At 43.4% G+C, this 18,857-nt stretch overlaps 2 protein-coding genes across 5 annotated transcripts in view; one reads left to right on the forward strand and one right to left on the reverse strand.

Moving 5' to 3' along the window:
• The window catches only part of RAB8A (RAB8A, member RAS oncogene family), a 73,432-nt gene extending 66,811 nt beyond the window's left edge, over nt 1-6,621 (reverse strand). Inside the window, exon 1 of the mRNA XM_029614499.1 lies at nt 6,468-6,621. Coding sequence (XP_029470359.1) covers nt 6,468-6,591 — 124 coding nt within the window. The 5' untranslated portion in view covers nt 6,592-6,621. The remainder of the gene's footprint in view (nt 1-6,467) is intronic.
• A 5,967-nt stretch (nt 6,622-12,588) lies between these two features.
• LOC115098141 (40S ribosomal protein S27-like) lies at nt 12,589-16,558 on the forward strand. 4 transcript variants are annotated; one of them, XM_029614501.1, is made up of 4 exons: nt 12,589-12,792; nt 14,359-14,467; nt 15,537-15,647; nt 16,213-16,558. In XM_029614501.1, exons 1-4 carry the CDS (start codon nt 12,604-12,606, stop codon nt 16,239-16,241), a joined length of 438 nt encoding a protein of 145 aa, XP_029470361.1. In that variant the 5' UTR covers nt 12,589-12,603; the 3' UTR covers nt 16,242-16,558. The 4 variants fall into 4 exon arrangements, with proteins under 4 accessions (XP_029470361.1, XP_029470364.1, XP_029470360.1 ...); XM_029614504.1 differs by lacking the exon at nt 12,589-12,792 and adding an exon at nt 12,909-13,066; XM_029614500.1 differs by lacking the exon at nt 12,589-12,792 and adding an exon at nt 13,198-13,453.
• Nucleotides 16,559-18,857: the final 2,299 nt, after the last annotated feature.

The raw sequence follows: 18,857 nt of genomic DNA on the forward strand, positions 1-18,857 counted from the left end.
TTTTTGTAATGGCTCAAGACCGCTCTATATTTGCCTAAAGTATTATGGGGTAGATTTTTAAAAAGCGCGCCTTCGCGTGCTTTTGTTGGCGCATCAGGCGCAAACAAAAGTACGCTGGATTTTAGTAGATACGCGCGTAGCCGCACGTATCTGCTAAAATCCTGGATCGGCGCGCGCGCAGGGCTGCCAATTTCGTGTAGCCGGTGCGCGCCGAGCAGCCTGCTGCCGTTCCCTCCAAGGCCGCTCCGAAATCGGAGCGGCCTCGGAGTAAAACTCGCTTTCGCCCTCCCCTCACCTTCCCCTCTCTTCCTCTATCTAACCCACCCCTCCCAGCCCTATCTAAACCCCCCCCCCCCTTACCTTTGTCGGGGGATTTACGCCTCCCGGAGGGAGAAGTAAATCCCCGCGCGCCAGCGGGCCGCTAGCGCGCCGAGACGCGACCTGGGGGCGGTTCCGGAGGGCGCGGCCACGCTCCCGGACCGCCCCGGGCCGAAACCACGCCCCCTGGCCCGCCCCCAAAATGCAGCGCCGATCGGCCCCGCCCCCGACACGCCCCCCTCGAAAAGCCCCGGGACTTACGCGAGTCCCGGGGCTCTGCGCGTGCCGGTAGGCCTATGGAACATAGGCGCACCGGCGTGCAAGGCCCTGCTCGCGTAAATCCGCCCGGATTTACGCGAGCAGGGCTCTTAAAATCCGCCCCTATGATTCTTGTTTTTTCTCCATGCTTTCTCAATGAGATTTTTTCTTTTCTAATGTTAGTTGTAATCCAAGGATTAAAAGTTTCTTTTGGCTTTATCTGAATTATTTTTAATGGGCACAATTTGTCTGCTAGTTTCTTGAAGCCAAGAGTTTGTGGCACTTGAGCTATTCTCAAATTTAATTTGTGTTAATTGTATGAATTCGTTTTGAAGGTCTTCGAGATTAGTTTTAGGTCAAAAGGTTATTGATGTAGTTTTATTCTCAGGAGCTCTCCAGGTCTGTTTTAGCTGTATTTCTGTAAAGATCAACGAGTGGTCTGACCATGGGACCTGAGTGGGTTTACTTATTGCTGAGCTGCATACATGTGAATTGATGAATATAAGATATAGCGTATGGCCAGCTTTATGAGTGGGGAAGTTAGTTGTAAGATGGAAGCCAAGTGCTGATAGGGTCTCTAATAATATAGCGCATGTATCGGATAATGGCACTGTATCTATATGTAAGTTAAAATCTCCCAAACTTATTGACAGTTTGTCTATCTACTGTTGTGAAAAATTCTATGTAGTGAAGAAACCAAGAAGATCGGTGTATCAAGGGGCAGGTTCTAATAAGAGTCCCTTGATACACCGATCTTCTTTGTTTCTTCGCTACTCAGCAATATTGGATCGGCTTCTGCTTTGTTTTTTGGGTGAAAAATTCTATTACAGGCAAGATATTGTGATCCAGTAGCCCTGGCAGGCAATATAACAGATACACTTGTAATGATTCAGATTCAAAAAGGGTGACTTCGTATGGTGGCAGTTGTGATTGAAATTTTAAACTTTTTCTTTATAATTAACATTAGACCTCCCCCCTTCCGTTGTGCCCATGGTATGGAAAGAATATCATAACTGCTATTTGCTTCATTACTGTTGTATCTGTCAATTTCAACCAAGTCTCTGTAATTGCAATGAAATCTGGATCATGCTCCTCTAAAATATCAGTAATAAGTGCTGCTTTTTTTTGTTAATGCCTGAATATTAATAAGGAAAAAAGTAAATAATAGTAAGATAGTTATTTTTGCAATAAATATTCATTAAAGGTACGGTTTAGGCATGTTCTTGTAGATTTCTTGCAAGTCATCGCGATATTTTCCTCTGTTCATGCAAATTGTAATAGGTTGACCGCCTTCGAAAGATCTTGGCAACATTGTCATGTGTGGTTACTTATAGTAGTATGTGATGATAAAATGTTATTGATTTTTTAACTATTAGGGTGAGCTAGTAACTTGATGGTCGGTGCAGCACGAAGGGGCGCACAAAGGGGCAGGCCCCTTTGTCGTGTGATGCTGGCCTGGCGCAGGCGCTTTATGGCTCCTTGGACACCTCGATGTCACTGAAGGGGCGAGTCGCTGGACCAAGGGGGAACAAGCTTGGCGGGGAAACGGGGCCATCGCAGAGCAGTTCTTACTGTAATCCTTGGGGCCTCGGGTGTCAGCAGAGGCAGTAGCAGAGAACATGGTAGGCAGTACATTCAATCCAGATTACAACATAGCAAACATACATATAAAATAAATATTAACAAAATCTTTAAAAATATAAAATCTGCCATTACATTATGCAAATGCATTTAAAAATTATAAACTTATAGATGCAATGGATGACAGGTTAAAAAGCAGGATGGTACCCAGGCTATCTCCAATGGTTAAAAGCCATTTGATAACTCTATTTATATTACTCTCCACCTTGCAGGTCACAATCCATATCTGAAATCAGTGAAGTTCAAAATCACACCTCCAGCTGGCCTAAAGTATAGCCTAGCTCAGTGATTCCCAGTAAGTTGGGTTTTCAGGATATTTACATTATGCATGATATAGTTTAAAAAGCTATAGACAGAACCAGAACAGCCTTTTTGGATTATGTGCATCTTTGATCTATCCATATACATGCATCAACCCCCCCCCCCCCTCTGTCATTTTTCATGTGTCCCCTTAACATGTCCTGCAAATTAAGTATGGCTAGGACAAGAAACCAAAATGTTATTAGCAGGACACCACAGACCATAGCAATCTCATAAGCATTTTGGAGGAATGACTAACAGTTATTTTACTCTATTTTATGTACTGTACATAACTTTAGGCACTTAATTTTAACAACTGAGAGACATCTATAATTTTTAATTAAGTGTTTTAATTTTGTATGATTTATTTTATCATGTTTTATTCACCTATTGTACCTTATTTTGTTTTGTCATATTTTACAAATAATTACTCTATTTTATTTTTATTTATGTATTATACATGGAAACTGTTGTGATGGCCAGACTGAATGACAGTATATAAGAGCTTAATAAAGAAATAAGCTTTCTATTTCTTCAGAAAGTAGAGTAAAAATAGAATTGTTCTGCTTAAACAGGAGCATATACCTATCCCGAAAACAAAGGTACCTATACAGTTAGTGTGTACCCAGATACACTTGATGTGAAGAGCAAAAGGATCTGACATACCCACCATCCTATTTACATTGTTTGGGGGGGGGGGGGGGGGGGAAGAGGAGGGAAATATACAAAAACAGAAAATTGAATTTAAAAAATGCCATCATCTTCTCTTCTAAAAAGAAAGTCTTTCAGCCCTCTTAGGCGAGCAGTTAGAAATTCTAATGTGATAAGAAAGGCCCCCAAGAAATCAGGTATGGGATAGAAACCCTCTGAATCCTGGAGGGGGGTCATGAGTTAAAGTCCCATTATTGTCAAATTCAGTGGGAGTGGTGGAAGCGAGGAGGAAGCCAGCAATGTATAACTTTTACACACAGAGCACTGTGCTAAAGAAAACACCCCATATCTTTTGAAGACCTAAGAAACTGTGCTCAGTATTCAAAGCACATTCAGCCGAATAACTTGTAGGTGGATCGGGGCACAGTGACTTAATCGTACAAGTTACACAGCCAATAACCAGGGAGTCGAGACCTGCGCTTGGCATGGCAAACCTCCCCACCATTCAAGTAATACAAGACACATGTTGGCATTAAAAAGGCCGCAGTTTATTTCAACAACCCGAGCCCGCACAATAAACATGTGGCTGACAACGTCAGCCCAACTGCCCCTTCCCCACCCCTATTCGCTTATATTCACGTTACTCACCACCACGACCCAGTGGTATGCCAATTCGCCCGCCCCCTCCCCCAGCGATGGTAAGCAGTAGTCAATGAGCTTTAGCCCCTAGCTCTTTTGACCTTCTCGTGCAGCAGCCCTCCCGACTGCACGAGACTCGTGTCCTCCCCCAAGCAATTATCGAACAATTTTGAACAATTTATATACACATTAAACTTGGGCTCGGGTTTTCCACCTCCACTGCGAGAACATTGCACTAAACATACATTTCAAAACACCCGGGAGGGATGCCAGAAAATCCGCCCCGCTCAACTCACGCGCCCTCCCTGCAGCAAAAAAACTACCGGAACGGATCCTGCCTCAGAAACAGCCGAGAGCCAACGGGAGCACTGCAATTTTTAATCGCTGGCGACCTCCCATTGGCTCCAGCATCCTCGCAATTCTCGCTCTCTCCCCCCCCCCCCCGCCGGATCTGACCTGCGCGCGCCTTTCCCCTGGTTATAGCTGGCGGCGCGGGACAAGCCCGCACTGCTGCTCATCTATCGATATTCTGTCTTAGCCAGATATCCCAGAGAGCAGGCCTAAACAGCCAGTTATAACTTATACAGCTACGTGTGGATATATAGGCATATACCCAAAAAGCAAAGCGGAAGCCGATTCTGTTGGCTGTGTAGTAGTGAAGAAAAATGAGAATCGGATGATGAAAAGAAGCAGTTTATTAAAAAATGCCCGACTCTGGCCGAGTTTCACTCTAACATAGAGCTGCCTCAGGGGCAACTAGAAACAAATATATGAACATTAAAATTGAACACAAATAATTAAAAACTGAGCTACATGTATAGGTGTACAAACTCAAGACATACAATAAAACAAAACATATGTGTGTTAGACATCAAAATGGTATATAAGGATGATGTGGAATAAAAAACAGAGTGAACAATATTTATGAAAATATAAATAGTTAATAAAGTAAAAAATGTTTGCATACACAAATAAAATAGTGCTGGAGAGGCTAACTTTGTGTTAGAATGGACTGTAATGTAAAAATACTTAACTAAATGTCATTGAAAATGATTTTTAATTTTTTTTAATTGTCGTTTTCAATACAGTTCATTTTTTATTTAGGTACAAGTTTAAGACTTTGTATGATACTGCGACATTGCCCCTGCAGGCATACCTTAAGTCCTGCCAAATTTAAGTAAGCATTATTTACAGTCATTGTCACTTTTTTCACTCCTTTAATTTTTTTCATTTTTTAACAAATCACTGATTCCCTGACATTTAGTTAAGTATTTTTACATTACAGTCCATTCTAACACAAAGTTAGCCTCTCCAGCACTATTTTGTGTATGCAAACACTTTTTACTTTATTAACTATTTATATTTTCATAAATATTGTTCACTTTTTTATTCCACATCACCCTTATATACCATTTTGATATCTAACACACATGTTTTGTTTTATTGTATGTCTTGAGTTTGTACACCTATACATGTAGCTCAGTTTTTAATTATTTAATTGTGTTCAATTTTAATGTTCATATATTTGTTTCTAGTTGCCCCTGAGGCAGCTCTATATATAGGCATATATTCAGTGGCTTAGCCATGCCACTGCATATACCTGGTTAAGTTTCTTAAATGACCGGCTTTGAATATTGACCCCTTATTTTGTACTCAGTGTGTCTCCCAAAAAGACTGCCTGAAAACCATAAGACAGTTAGGAATCCCAGTGTAAAGTGGTCCTAAGCCAAAAGAACTGTACAACTGAGTACTAAAGCAGCATACGATCGGGTTGTGGCTTATCTAGGGCAAGTGCAGCCTAAAAAAAGGGGGATGATGGAGTGTATATTTCGTGCATCTTGCCCCTAAATACACCACTGAATTAGATCTTCAAGAAGAGTGTGATGAAGCAGAGCTTCCTCCTCAGACCTTTACTTCCTGAAAGCTGCTGTTACATTGGCCCCAAAGTCCTGATGGACGAACAAGCACAACCATCAACACCACAGCCAGGACATAACATCCCTTTACAAGTTGTGCGAATGTAGGTACAAAAAGTTAGTTATTAAAGTAAGATATCTAGAACCCGTCCCCCCCCCCCCTTTTTTTTTTATTTTTTTATTAATCTCAGTTAACAAACTAAAGTCATTAGAAGACTTCCAAATCAGGGACACGTGAATTTGTTTTTAATTTTGCTTCCAAAAGCACTTTAAAAAAGCTTCCCATTTTAGAGAAAACACCTAAATATATACAATTAGAAACAGATCAAAAATTAAAACAACACTCTACCCCAACCAAATCCTTCTTCAGGAGAATGCACACTCCTTGAAGCAGTCACAAAACAAAACAAATATTTTTCCTTTCCTTCCACCGAACCTCACACACATTTTACTATTAAAACATGTTTATTGTGAATAAAGTTGCGGCATTTTAATCCCCGGAGTTTGAATGGGGGGGGGGGGCAACGACACCTGACTCTCCCCCTAAGCCCCCCTCGGCTAAGATAAGAGGAGTTCCTTTAACCAACAGCCCCTCAACATCATCTTACTCGAGGATGAGAGAGGGAACGGGCGGGAAACCTCCTGTCAGTAATTCTGACATTTGCTCCTCACTAACGTCCCAGGGTGAGAAGGGGGTCTCCCTCATAACTTTCGCGGGATGGGTAGGGGGTCATCGCCGCTCACCTATGGTGGAGATGAAGGTAGAGTTGAAGGCATCCTCTGAGAAGCGGAAAAGCACGCAGGTCTTCCCCACGCCGGAGTCGCCGATGAGCAGCAGTTTGAACAGGTAATCGTACGTCTTCGCCATATTACACAGGTTTTCCCCCCCCCCCCTCCCCTTTCGTCCCCACCCACCCCTGAAACAGGAAATAACGACGGAAGCAGTGAACTGGCCTCCGCGCACGTCAATCCTCTCTTTTAACGCTTCCGATTGGCTTACTTACAGGCTCCTCCCATTTCGTCATATCTATGTTCCGCCTTTCTCCCCGCCGCTTCATGGGCTAAAGTTTACTTGACTCTGAGGGGCGGAGCACGAAAGCTGCCTAATGACGTCCAAAACATCCTAAATATGATTGGTTAAACAACCTGTCGCTTAACTGGCCGGTACACTGTAATTGGTTGGCGCCGCTGGCTGCCGAGCAACTGTTGTTTGAATGAAAGGACAAGAAGGAATGGGAGTGAAAGGACTCGGGAAAACGGGGAGAAAAGCTCCTGGAGATGGAAGCGCGTCTCTGATTGGACGAGACCTGGCATGGCAATGAGTGTCCCGGTGCCTACTAGTAACTTTGAGAGTCTCAAGTCTCAACAGGCATCCCACTGCTCAGGCTTCCAATATAAAATACCAGCCGGACACTTTTATACCACTCCTGGGATTTTTGTAATATGAATCACAATGCATTCTGGTATTTGCTGTCCTACAGACCAAATCATCAGGTCGATCCAGTAAAGTGTGCTCCGTCGGAGCGCACTGTCACCCTGCTCTGGACGCGTGTTTTCCCTTACCCCTTATTCAGTAAGGGGAGGAAAACACGCGGCCCACCCGCGGCACCTAATAGGGCCATCAACATGCAAATGCATGTTGAGGGCCCTATTAGGTATTCCTGAGCGATCCAGTAAGTAAAATGTGCAGCCAAGCCGCACATTTTACTCTAAGAAATTAGCGCCGCCCAAAGGTCGGCGCTAATTTCTTCCGGCGCCTCCGACTTAATATCATAGCGATATTAAGTTGGAGGTCCCCAAAAGTAAAAAAAAAGTAAAAAAAAAAATAAAAAAATTTTGAATTCGGCCCGCGGCTGTCGGGCCGAAAACCGGACGCTCAATTTTGCCGGCGTCCGGTTTCCGAGCCCGTGGCTGTCAGCGGGCTCGAGAACCGACGCCGGCAAAATTGAGCGTCGGCTGTCAAACCCGCTGACAGCCACCGCTCCAGGCCAAAAGGAGGCGCTAGGGACGCGCTAGTGTCCCTAGCGCCTCTTTTTCCTCGTTTGCACCGCGTCGCCTAATTTAAATACTGGATCGCGCGCACCGGCGAGGGGCCGGTGCGCGCGCCGGGAGAGCAGGCGTTAGTCCGCTCTCCCACGGACTTTACTGGATCGAGCTGTAAGTGAACTCAGCACTAGATACCTTGATTCTTCAATCTGCTTTACTTTCTAATGGAAAAAAAACAACAACTCAGCACTAGAGGCCCTCTTTTGCGTATCCTGCGGGATGCAGGGTCGCATCAGTTACTGTTTTTTGTCTTGGGGGGGGGGGGGGGGGGGACTAGTTCGCCTTCCTCCCGGATTTGTTCCTTTCCGGGCTGAAATAGGAACTAGAGGCGCCGGAATGTACTTTGAGGAGGCACTCTCTCAAAATAGAAACTTGGTCACTTGTAGTAGGTGCCACCTCACCCCAAGTCAATCGAAAGACACTTGTCCAATCTTGGTTTTGCTCCATTGCATGCACGGAGCTGCAGTTCTAAGTCAGGAATAGGCAACTCCGGTTTTGGAGTGCCACAAATAGGTCTGAGTTTCTGGATATCCACAATATGCATGGGATATATGTGTACACAATGGAGACAATGAATGCAAATATATCTCACGCATATTCATTGTGGATGCCCTGAAAACCAGACCTGTTTTGTGGCACTCCAGAACCAGAGTTGCCTAACCCTGGTCTAAGGACTACATCTCTCTACATGTGACAAGAGCAAAACTAGAAATGGATCTGCCTTTTTGGATTAACCTGGGTGACTGATATAAGACATTTATAAATGTTTGATAGCTTTTGCTCTATGATTAGCCACTGAATGCGCTGTCCCTTACAGATAAACTAGTATAACAATACAGTTTAAATGCAAAAATTTTAATTGTTTTTAAAGTCAATTAATAATTGTAACAGGGCTGGGTTAAGGGGTGGCCAACAGGGCAACCACTGAAACCGCACCAGGAGGAGCACAGAATTACTAGGGAGAGGGTACCAAATTACTAGCCTGCCTTGGGCACCAACATATCTCAGTCTGTCTTTGTGTAATAAAGTACTCACAAACAGGTGTAAAAGAAACTACAAAGGACCACCATCCAGAAAGCAAACCTAGCAATCTGATAAAAAGTGGGATTTTTTGTTTTGTGGTAAATTAGGAGTGTACATGGAATAAAAATATTATGTTTGTTTTTTGGATTTATTTGTATATATCATTTTGGTTCCTGTCTATAGCATTTGTTTTCTCATTTTGTTTTTAACCTGCTAGTTTTACAGTGCACACACTTTACTTATTTATGTCGGTAGCATAAGCAGAAAGGCTTTAATGTTTGCTAGAATGACAACGACATTACAAAATTTGGGGGGGGGGGGGGGGGTTGGTGTCATTTTGGATGGGAAACAACACAAAGTGATATAACATATCACTGATGTTTTTGTGTCCTTTTAAAATGGCAGCACATCCCCAGTTTTAGTGTGTTGCCTGAGAAAGCCAGATTTAAGGTAAACACCTTGTTTTCAACCAGATGCATGGTGGGGAGGGGAAGGGAAAGTCACTTTTACAAGGCTACATAGAGTCCCAGGACTTCTTCTGAGTCACAATCTCAATATCTGAGAGGGTGATGCCATTGAGGTCTATAGAGGTGAATGATTTTGTTAGGAGGGGACCTGTTTTCCTGAGTGTGTTACCACCTTATAGTTTAGGCAAGATGAGAAGCTGGAAGATCACTTGTCATAGGATAAGGCCCTCTCCAGAAATGTTATATTCCTGGGATTAACACAGAAGACCTTTAGCCTTAAAGAGACAAACTAAGATCAATTGGCAATCTGGCAATGTACAAAGAAGTAATCTGGATGAGCCCGACAGTTCTTATCTGCCATCATATTCTGTCTCTTTGAATATGTAAGACTAAAGGATCTTTACCAAGAGGAATGGTCCAACTAATTGGGGATGGAATAGAGTTAGCATTAGTAAAGGATGGGGCTCCCCCATATGAGAGAGTGAGATGGTGAGCTCTTATTTTTTGTAAATCCGTTACCATCTTCACGTGTGGCTTTTTGTGTTGACCCTTTTAGGAGCAGCATGTCTCTTTGTTGTCCCCTTTTGTTCCTTTTTGTGGGGATGGACTCTGGGGTATCTGGGATTGAGTGATGAGGGCAGGGTGACTTTTCTCCATTTTCACCATAGTTTTTGGAAACTTTTGGGTTATGAGGAGGGAGGGTTTTTTTCACTGCTCCTGCCTCTTCTTTTGGTTTCTCCTTTTCCTTAAGAAGCTGTTTTGTTTAACTGAGTATCCTAGGACTCAGGAGCTGTCTTTTGTAACATATTAACAGGTCGATACTGTAAGACCACGGGAGAGCGGACGAACGCCCGCTCTCCCGGCGCGCGCACCAGCCCTTCGCCGGTTCGGGCGATACAGTATTTAAATGAGGTGACGCGGGAAAAACGGGGAAAAGGAGGCGCTAGGGACACTAGCACGCGCTAGTGTCCCTAGTGCCTCCTTTTTGTCAGGCGCGGCGGCTGTCAGCGAGTTTGACAGCCGACGCTCAATTTTGCCGGCGTCGGTTCTCGAGCCCGCTGACAGCCACGGGCTCGGAAACCGGACGCCGGCAAAATTGAGCGTCCGGTTTTCGGCCCGACAGCCGCGGGCCGAATTCAAATTTTTTTTTTTTTACTTTTTTTTACTTTTGGGGACCTCCGACTTAATATCGCTATGATATTAAGTCGGAGGGTGCACAGAAAAGAAGTTTTTACTGCTTTTCTGTGCACTTTCCTGGCGCCGGAAGAAATTAGCGCCGACCTTTGGGTCGGCGCTAATTTCTTAGAGTAAAATGTGCAGCTTGGCTGCACATTTTACTTACTGGATCCCGCGCGCATACCTAATAGGGCCCTCAACATGCATTTGCATGTTGAGGGCCCTATTAGGTGCCGCGGGTGGGCCGCGTGTTTTCCTCCCCTTACTGAATAAGGGGTAAGGGAAAACACGCGTCCAGAGCAGGCTGACAGTGCGCTCCGACGGAGCACACTTTACTGTATCGACCTGTAAGGAAGTAATGTCTATCACAGAGAAAGAACTGTGTGACCTCATGGAGGAATGGATTTTCATCCATTCCTAAGGTGAGGAGATCAGTGGCACCACTCAATTACATTCCATGATCCTCTCAAGGAGATCATCAAGAAAGGAGAGGCACCTAAAGGTACCACTGAAATATGAATTAACTAAAGGAGGAGAATGAGGTATGAGCATTAGGACTTTTCATTAGCACATCTAAATTGGAGTAAATCCTAGTCACCAAATTTTGAGAGGAAGTGTGAAAAGTACCTCAACAATTGGATTGGACACATAGCTAAATTATCAATTGGCCTTTGCTTTGAACAGTGGATACAATTATTGGAAGATTACAGTCACAAATGTATTGAAGATCTAGAGTAAAAATTGGACTTGTACACACCAGAAGCTGTAAAAAACATTTGCCATTCATTTCCAATACTTATCAGTAAAGGATTAAGATGGATACCATATCATCTTCCAACGTGATTATTGGTGTCATTTACCATCTATTTGAATGCTTGATTGAGAGCTGAGCAACGCACAGGGCCTAGCCCTAGAAGAACTGTCTTTTCCCTGTCAGGGAATTCTGGACAACACAGTGAAGTATCATCTGTAGGAAGTAGTGATAACTTGAACCGAGTTTGTGGTGTGGTTCCTAGGGCCCTATTGTGGGATATTAGCCCAGGGGTTTCAAATACTTTGCCAAAAATCAGTACTATACTTTAAGGAGGGTACCAGTGTATCTTAAAAGCCCCTGAAAACAAAAAAAGTAAACAAAAACACCCTGAAAAGCATGGGATAGTAATTAGAGCAGTAGGCTGGAACCATGGTTCAAATCCCACTTTCCCCAATAACACACCTTATGAACTTGGGCAAGTCAATTTATCTCCCATTGCCTCAGGGAGCCAGGTAGATTACAAACTCTTTGGGTCAGAGAATTGTTATCATTGCACAGTGCTGCACATGTCTGGTAACACTATAAAAAGAGTAAGCAGTATTATATTTCCATTCCACTTATTTATTTATTTGTTTATTTGTTTTTCTATACCTATATTCGATTCGAGATATCACACCGGTTTACTTACAACAGGAAGTCTCAAGGCAAGCCTTTTGGTGACATAATACAGTATAACAGATTAACAGAGAAAAATATACAGAGAACTTGCTTTACATCTTAACCGAAAACATGTTCTGAATTTAACTTACTATGTACAAAGGCGGGAGTGGGGGGGATTGGCTGTGCCGGGGGCAGGGGGACAAGGAGCAGGGGATTAATTGTCTGGAGGGTGTCCCCCGCTGTGACCCAGTTCATCACCTTCCTTACAGGAGGAGCACAGTACATCACTGTAGCTACAAAAGGTCGCACACTAGACAGCTTCTCAGCTCGCTCAAGGGAATTAACATAATCTCTCAGAGCCTTACTCCTCTAGGTTACCGGTTCAACTTCAGCTGGAGTCAGCAGCAGATTTAAAAAAAACAAAAACAAAGAGGTGACCTATGCGAATTGAGTTGGTGGTCTTAGTCCAGTTCTGGGCACGCATGATAGCACCCCCTTCCCTTCAACTGTCAGATTCCTACAAGACCTGCAAATTCTGCATCCAACTGGTCACCTATTTGTGGCAAAGGACACGAGCAGCTGGAGCAGATGTGCAAAGCAGTACGGAATAATAACATTCCAAGAATAAGAATCCGAATTGGCAGCTTGCAAATTATTTCACGGGATTGCATTTGCAGCCTTAAAGCTAAGCAAAGCCCCCTTTGCTCTGCTTAGTGCCCGATTTGGAGTTTGCAAGCGGGTTGCATCATGCACCATGGGAAGAGAAGAGGGGGTGGAGGGAATGGCTGTCAGCAGGGCGGGCAGCCCCTGCAGCCGGGCCCGGGAGTCCCTGCCAGGAAGCACCATAATAAATCCACGTTGCTCTTCCCGTGCAGTAGCAGAAGTAAACAGAGGAGGCCCGGAACAGCAGATTGGAAGCCTAAGAGTCCGAAGAAAGATGCCTGTGAGTCAGAGGCCGAGAACTGTAAAAACAAAAAAAAAGGGGGGGGGGGGGGGGTACTTATTGCGCAAGAAGTGGGGTGGGACCTTGACTTTTTATTTTATGCAAAATTTAACATTCCTTGGAAGGATCTTGTCCTCTCTCCCGCTTCCACGCGTTTTGTTTCGTTAAAGAGCTGGGGAGAGGCCCCCCTCTCCTCCCCTTGCAGTGACAGTGCTGATAGCTCCGTCCGCTTGCCCCCGCAGGAAAGACTCTGACTCGGGGGGTTGCCCAGGAGGTAAGAAAAGAAGGGAAGCGAAAATGAAGCCATATTGGGCTCTGTAGGACATGTGCGGACATGCCCGAACTAGGAAGGGAGGGGAGATTTAGATATTTGAAAGGGTAATCGGGCTCCGGCTTCTGGAGTGTGGCGTCCTATTTTGGAGGCGAGAGCAATGGAGGTGTACAAATAATGACCCCATTTGTACACGGCAGGACTTTGGCGTGGTCTGGAGTTTGCATGCAGCTTCCCAACTTGGTCGCGGAGGGAAAACAGATTGAAGCTCGGCCTCGGGTACCGGAGGTTGAGGGGGACACCTCAGATTCTGCCCCCGAATCCCCTGACGGGGGCCCAGTGGGCGGAAACGTCTCTGTCGACGAAAGGACCCTGTTCTCCCTGCTCTGTGTACTACCTGATTTCAGGCTTGTTGTACATTAGAAATGTGTCATTTAATTGAAAGCAAAAGAGCGATCGATAAGACAAGAACCCAAAGGAACAGTTTTTTTGCGAAACACAAAGGAATCTACCTAACTCCTGCACAATCTTAATCCCCCCTCCCCTTTTTTCCTGGCACTACCCCTTTCCTGCTTCCCAGTCCAAAACGGCAAAAAAAAAAAAAAAAAAATCTATATAAATGCTTAAAAAAACAGACAATTATTTTCAGTGGAGAAAATCCTCCTGGACCTTGCTGTGTCCCTCTATGGAAATTTTGTGGTTTGGAACAGCTGGAGTTTGGGCACAGTAGATAAAAATCATTTATGTATGGAATTATGCCCCCCCCCCCCCCTATAGACTGACTGGCAGACAGACAGACACACACAACTAGTGCTTCCTTTTCCTGGGGTCTTCAACAGTTTTATTCTAGGGGTGGGACAGACATTATTATGGCTCACAAGAAGCCAGGAATCTCGGAGAGCTTTGTAGAAATTATTTTTTTGTTTGAGGGTAACTAGTAGAGCCGACTAATGGACAGCGCGCATTGCAGTGTTGAGGATTCAGGAGAAATCCTAGGCCATAAATCTAAGGGTTTTCCTCTGCGGTTGACTCTCCCTGTGATCATGGGCAAATCGCTTTATCTCCCTGTACAAATAGGCAGTTACTTTAATCCTACTTTCCTGATCGACAGAGAATAAGTTTGAAAAAAATAATTTCAACTTTGCCAGTTTGAGTTGTTAAAGCTGAAATAATCAGACTTGTACTGTTGAATCATTGCCCCCCAACCATCTCCACCTTCTTATATTTCTTGAAATGTAGCTGTTATCGCATCCCAAAGTTTAATATGCAATAATTATTTTTCTTTGGGTTTGCAGCTTGCTCAGGATTTCCTGCACCCTCTCCTGGACAGGGAAAGGCAGAGGCACAAGAAGAAACGCCTGGTTCAGAGTCCAAATTCCTACTTTATGGATGTCAAGTGCCCAGGTAACGAGAAACACTGCTGCACATTGGTTTTATCCTAGTATTTTGTATTCTCTGTTGAGGCATTGGCCTGGACTGTGTAGAATTCTGAGGTGTGAAAAAAGATTACTTGCACAGGCCTCGAACTCTGCCAGATGGAGTTGCTTTGAACCTCATTTTGGCCCGATTATCTTGTTTTGAAGCACGACCATAAACATATATTTTTTTAATTAATTTCTTTTATTTTCTCAATTGATGATCTTCAACGCAAATAGCCAATGCATATAAAAATAAAACAGTACAATAGGTCTGAATGCTGTATCCAGTTATTGCTTGACTCTGAATATCATCAAAGTTAAACAAGAAAACAACCCATGTTAAACTTATTGTATGGTCATGTGACCTGTTCTTTCTTCAAGAAACCACTTTGTGTATACAAGCAAATAGTCTTCATATATAAAAATGTCTTCTAAAAACACGAAAGGACTTCTGTTACTTCTCTTGAAATGTTGTTAATAGTGCATTCAGGGCTGGTAAATCACCCAGCTGCAAGAGTCATAACCTCTCTAATGCTGGCTGTGTGGAAAGTCCCTTTGCCATAGAACTTACCTGTTCTCTGTGTGTATCTCGATGTTCCCTTCTAAGTCCATTCCTTGTGAGACACAACAGGTCTGGTGTTCAGAAAAACCAGAACAGACCTGTTAACCTAGTTCATAGATCAAGGGAGTGCAAATATATTTTAAGAAAAGGACAGACGATATGGCATGCTGAGTATTGCATATTCACCCATGGATATCCTAACATCAGACTCGTTGGCGCAGGAGGCCTGGGGTTGTATTAACATTTGCACCTGTTTAAGAAAATAGGTGGCAGCCACTGCAAGAATGCAGTGGTACTAGGGGTTTAACACACACATACAGAACCATCTTAATTTCTAGGAGGAGCTGACATGGAAGACATTCCCAACCAGAGTTGGCAGCTGATTTTGTTTTTTAGTCACCTTAGTCCCTTACCAGGGAGCAGGTTATGTGATCAGACCTTCCCAAGAGACTGTAAATCCTATTTGCTAACTGGACTGTTTTGATTTCTCCAGGCTGCTACAAAATCACGACTGTGTTTAGCCATGCTCAAAGCGTCGTGCTGTGTGTGGGCTGCTCCACGATTCTGTGTCAGCCAACCGGAGGCAAGTGCCGTCTCACGGAGGGTAAGTCAGTCCTTGGCGAGCTTCCCACATGACCTCCAGTAAATATTCTGAGATTCCTGGTGCTTAGCACTTTAATCCTTTACAAAGTTCATTTGTGAACTTGGCTGGCCACACCTGAGCAGGTGAGAAGCCCTGCAGAGCTGAAACATTCCAAACATGCTGAATCACCAAGAGCAAAGAAGAACAGGTGTGGGGGGACTCTGAGTCGGCTGTGCTATATTAATAGCTTTCGATTATCTGTGTAATGTAATCCGATTTGTTACTTGCAAGGCAGTCTACAGTCTGGAACGCAATAAGCTTTGGACTGTCCCCTTCATCCACAGCATGATCTGCTTTTCAACCCATCTGCTGGCCACTGGGGTTGGCAGATACTGCAGCACACAAAAGGGCTGCCAGTGTTTAGTCTTTATTTTGCTTTCTGGGCATAATCTCTGGGCACATCTCTGTTTGATGTAACCTATCTCGTTCGATGTAAACCGATGCGATATGACTTGTGCCATGAACGTCGGTATAAAAAAAAAGAACCCAAATAAATAAATAAATGATATTTTTCTTTTCATTTCAGGTTGTTCTTTCAGAAGAAAACCGCACTAGCGAATCTTAAACAATACAGCGGAATAAAAAAAGAAAGAAAAGTCTACAATTTATTCCTCACCCTACGGGTGCAAACCTTGTAATCTTTATTGTCTTTTGTAGTGAAGTTTTTAAACCTGAAGAACCAAGATTGGGACAAATGTTACTTTCCTGTGGAATGACAAAAAAAATCCCCTTGCCTAAAATACCTATTTTCCTAGAGCTCTTAGTTTCCTTGGTAATTTTCTATAGATTTGCAGGGACTTCTGAAGGCTTAATTTAAAAAAAAAAAAAAAAAAAAAGAAGAGATGGAAAGCAAGCACTTAACTTGAATATCAGCATTTCAATAAAATAATTTGGAAGGCAGAGAAAGTGATTTTTCTGATAACACACACAGGCAATAAGCATGCCAAATCCATACAAAATAAGGGGTTTTTTTGTGTGTTTTCCTGGGATCTATTTTAAAATTTTGTTTGGAAATGTGCTTGTATGTTCGTGGTATATATATAAAAAAAATTTGAATCTGTTCTGGAAGGCTCATTTGCCTGTACCCAGTTACCCTATTTGGCGAAAACAGCAGCCCCCAACTTGCCATTTGCCTGTGTCATTTGTTCTGATTCGCATAAGAACTGCCCTAGCTGGTTGGGACAAAGGGCCGTCTAGTCCTGCCCCCAATGGGGGCAAGTGATGGGTTCTGTTAGAGAAATAGTTTGACCCTTCCGGTTCACAGCAATGAAGGATGCTTTGAATCCTGGGCGATGCCCACTGCATCCTTTGTGAATGTGGGTGTCCACAGCCATGGCTTGTGACACTGGTTTCGTAAAAGAAAAGTGATCCTGCTGCAAATCCTGCACCAATATTATTAGGGCACTGATCTTTTAAAAATGAGGAAAAAAAACTTTCCCCGGCTGTGAGTGATGTTTAAGGTGATCTTTCCTTGTGGCGTTCCTGCTGCAGGTACCTGTGATGTCACAGGCAGATGAGGGTGGCTTCCGGATGATGTTGAAGGAAGAGGGAAGTTATCTGGAGAGACCCAGTGGCTTTCATCCAAATTCTTTTCTTGTAACATGCAGATAAAAGCAAAGACCAATAAAACAAAAGTAGGTGTATCCTTTGCCACCTGAAAAATTGCCCACAGTTCATTTTTCTGTCAGAAGCAATGCACATAGTTTGAATTATGCAAAGCTACATGGATTACCACATTCCCCATCCTCTCCACACCACCGGGAGCACCCTTTAACAATTATTTTGCCCATAATGAGTGTGGGCAGTAATCAAAGTCCTAATTTCCACGAGTAAAACGCTGTTTGACCTGTGGAAACACCTTTTGATTATTGCCTTCATCAACATAAAAAAGAGGGAGAGGCTGATTTTTACTAAATATTTTGTGGCTTAGATTCTTTCTGCTTGTGTGATAGGGAGAGTATGTTGTGGATAATATAAGGCACTGAGTATTACCCGCAGGTAAATATGATAGAAGTAAACCTGTTAATTCTGAGCAACTCCCATGATTTATCTTAATCAAAGAGCTCCAGCTTGCTGCACTTGCATTTGTGTGATTTGTGGGGTGGGGTTTTTTTTTTTGTGTGATTTACAGTTTTTAATATCTAACTTAGCAGTTCAACTTGGTCAACTCAAAGAAAACAGCGTAAGAGAACTGCTTAGGCCAGGACTCCAAGGCCCATAAAGCAGCGCTCTCTTAAAGGGAAGTCAGAAAATAACTGCCACATAAAATTATCGCTACCTGGGAAAAAAAGACCAAAATTTTAGGGGAGTGGAGAGATGTTCCAGTTTCTCAGATGATCTCTATCCCCCTCCTGAGAGCAAGTTAATTAATCCCCTTGCTTGATTGGACCAGCAGGGGGTCAGAGAACCAGCTTGTCCTGGTAATAGTAACTTGAGGGGTGGGAGGGAAAGCAAAAAAACCACAATATTGTTAATTCTTTTTTATAAAACATTGTTTAAATATTTGAGCTGTATTGCTGTGGCTCAGCAGTTCAGTTGGCTTTAATTTTTGGTTGCCTGAGTGGAACTGTGGCATTAATATTCATGGTTTTAAAATCTTCTACAAAATAAATATAACAGTTTTATGAATGTACAATACTGTAGTATGTATTACTTTAAATAAAGCTTGCAGTGCCTGATTTGAGAGCTGGTTTGCTGTTTCCTTCAAAATAAAATGTAAGGGGGAGAGTGGCATTTCTAGATTTTACCCAGATTCCACCGGAGTGTGTTTCTGATCTGCCTGGACCACCTCCTCTCATGGCTTGTATGGGTTTCCCTCCAAGTTGGGCATTTCCAGTGTTAGAGAAGGCAGGAATGTTTGCAGGCTCTGATATCTGGCATTTGCAGACAGTAACCCAAATTGTCAATGTAACCCTTATATTTAAAAAGGGATCCAGAGGTAATAAGGGAAACTATAGACCAGTGAGCCTGACTTCAGTGCCGGGAAAAATAGTGGAAACTATTCTAAAGAAAAAAATCACTAAACTTTTAGATAGACAGGGTTTGTTGGGACTCAGCCAGCATGGATTCACCCAAGGTAAGTCTTGCCTCACAAATCTACATTTTTTTGAAGGGGTGAATAAACGTGGACAAAGGTGAACCAGTAAATGTGGTGTATCTGGATTTTCAGAA

Source organism: Rhinatrema bivittatum, chromosome 8 (assembly GCF_901001135.1).
Source record: "Rhinatrema bivittatum chromosome 8, aRhiBiv1.1, whole genome shotgun sequence".
NCBI classification, from domain to species: domain Eukaryota; kingdom Metazoa; phylum Chordata; class Amphibia; order Gymnophiona; family Rhinatrematidae; genus Rhinatrema; species Rhinatrema bivittatum.

Bases quoted from the DNA above. Each gene is read 5' to 3' on its own strand.
- LOC115098141 (XM_029614500.1), top strand. From the start codon at position 13,241: ATGACCCCATTTGTACACGGCAGGACTTTGGCGTGGTCTGGAGTTTGC. The intron at 13,454-14,358 runs GTACTACCTGAT...TTGGGTTTGCAG, and splicing joins CCCTGTTCTCCCTGCTCTGT to CTTGCTCAGGATTTCCTGCA. The intron at 15,648-16,212 runs GTAAGTCAGTCC...TTTTCATTTCAG, and splicing joins CAAGTGCCGTCTCACGGAGG to GTTGTTCTTTCAGAAGAAAA.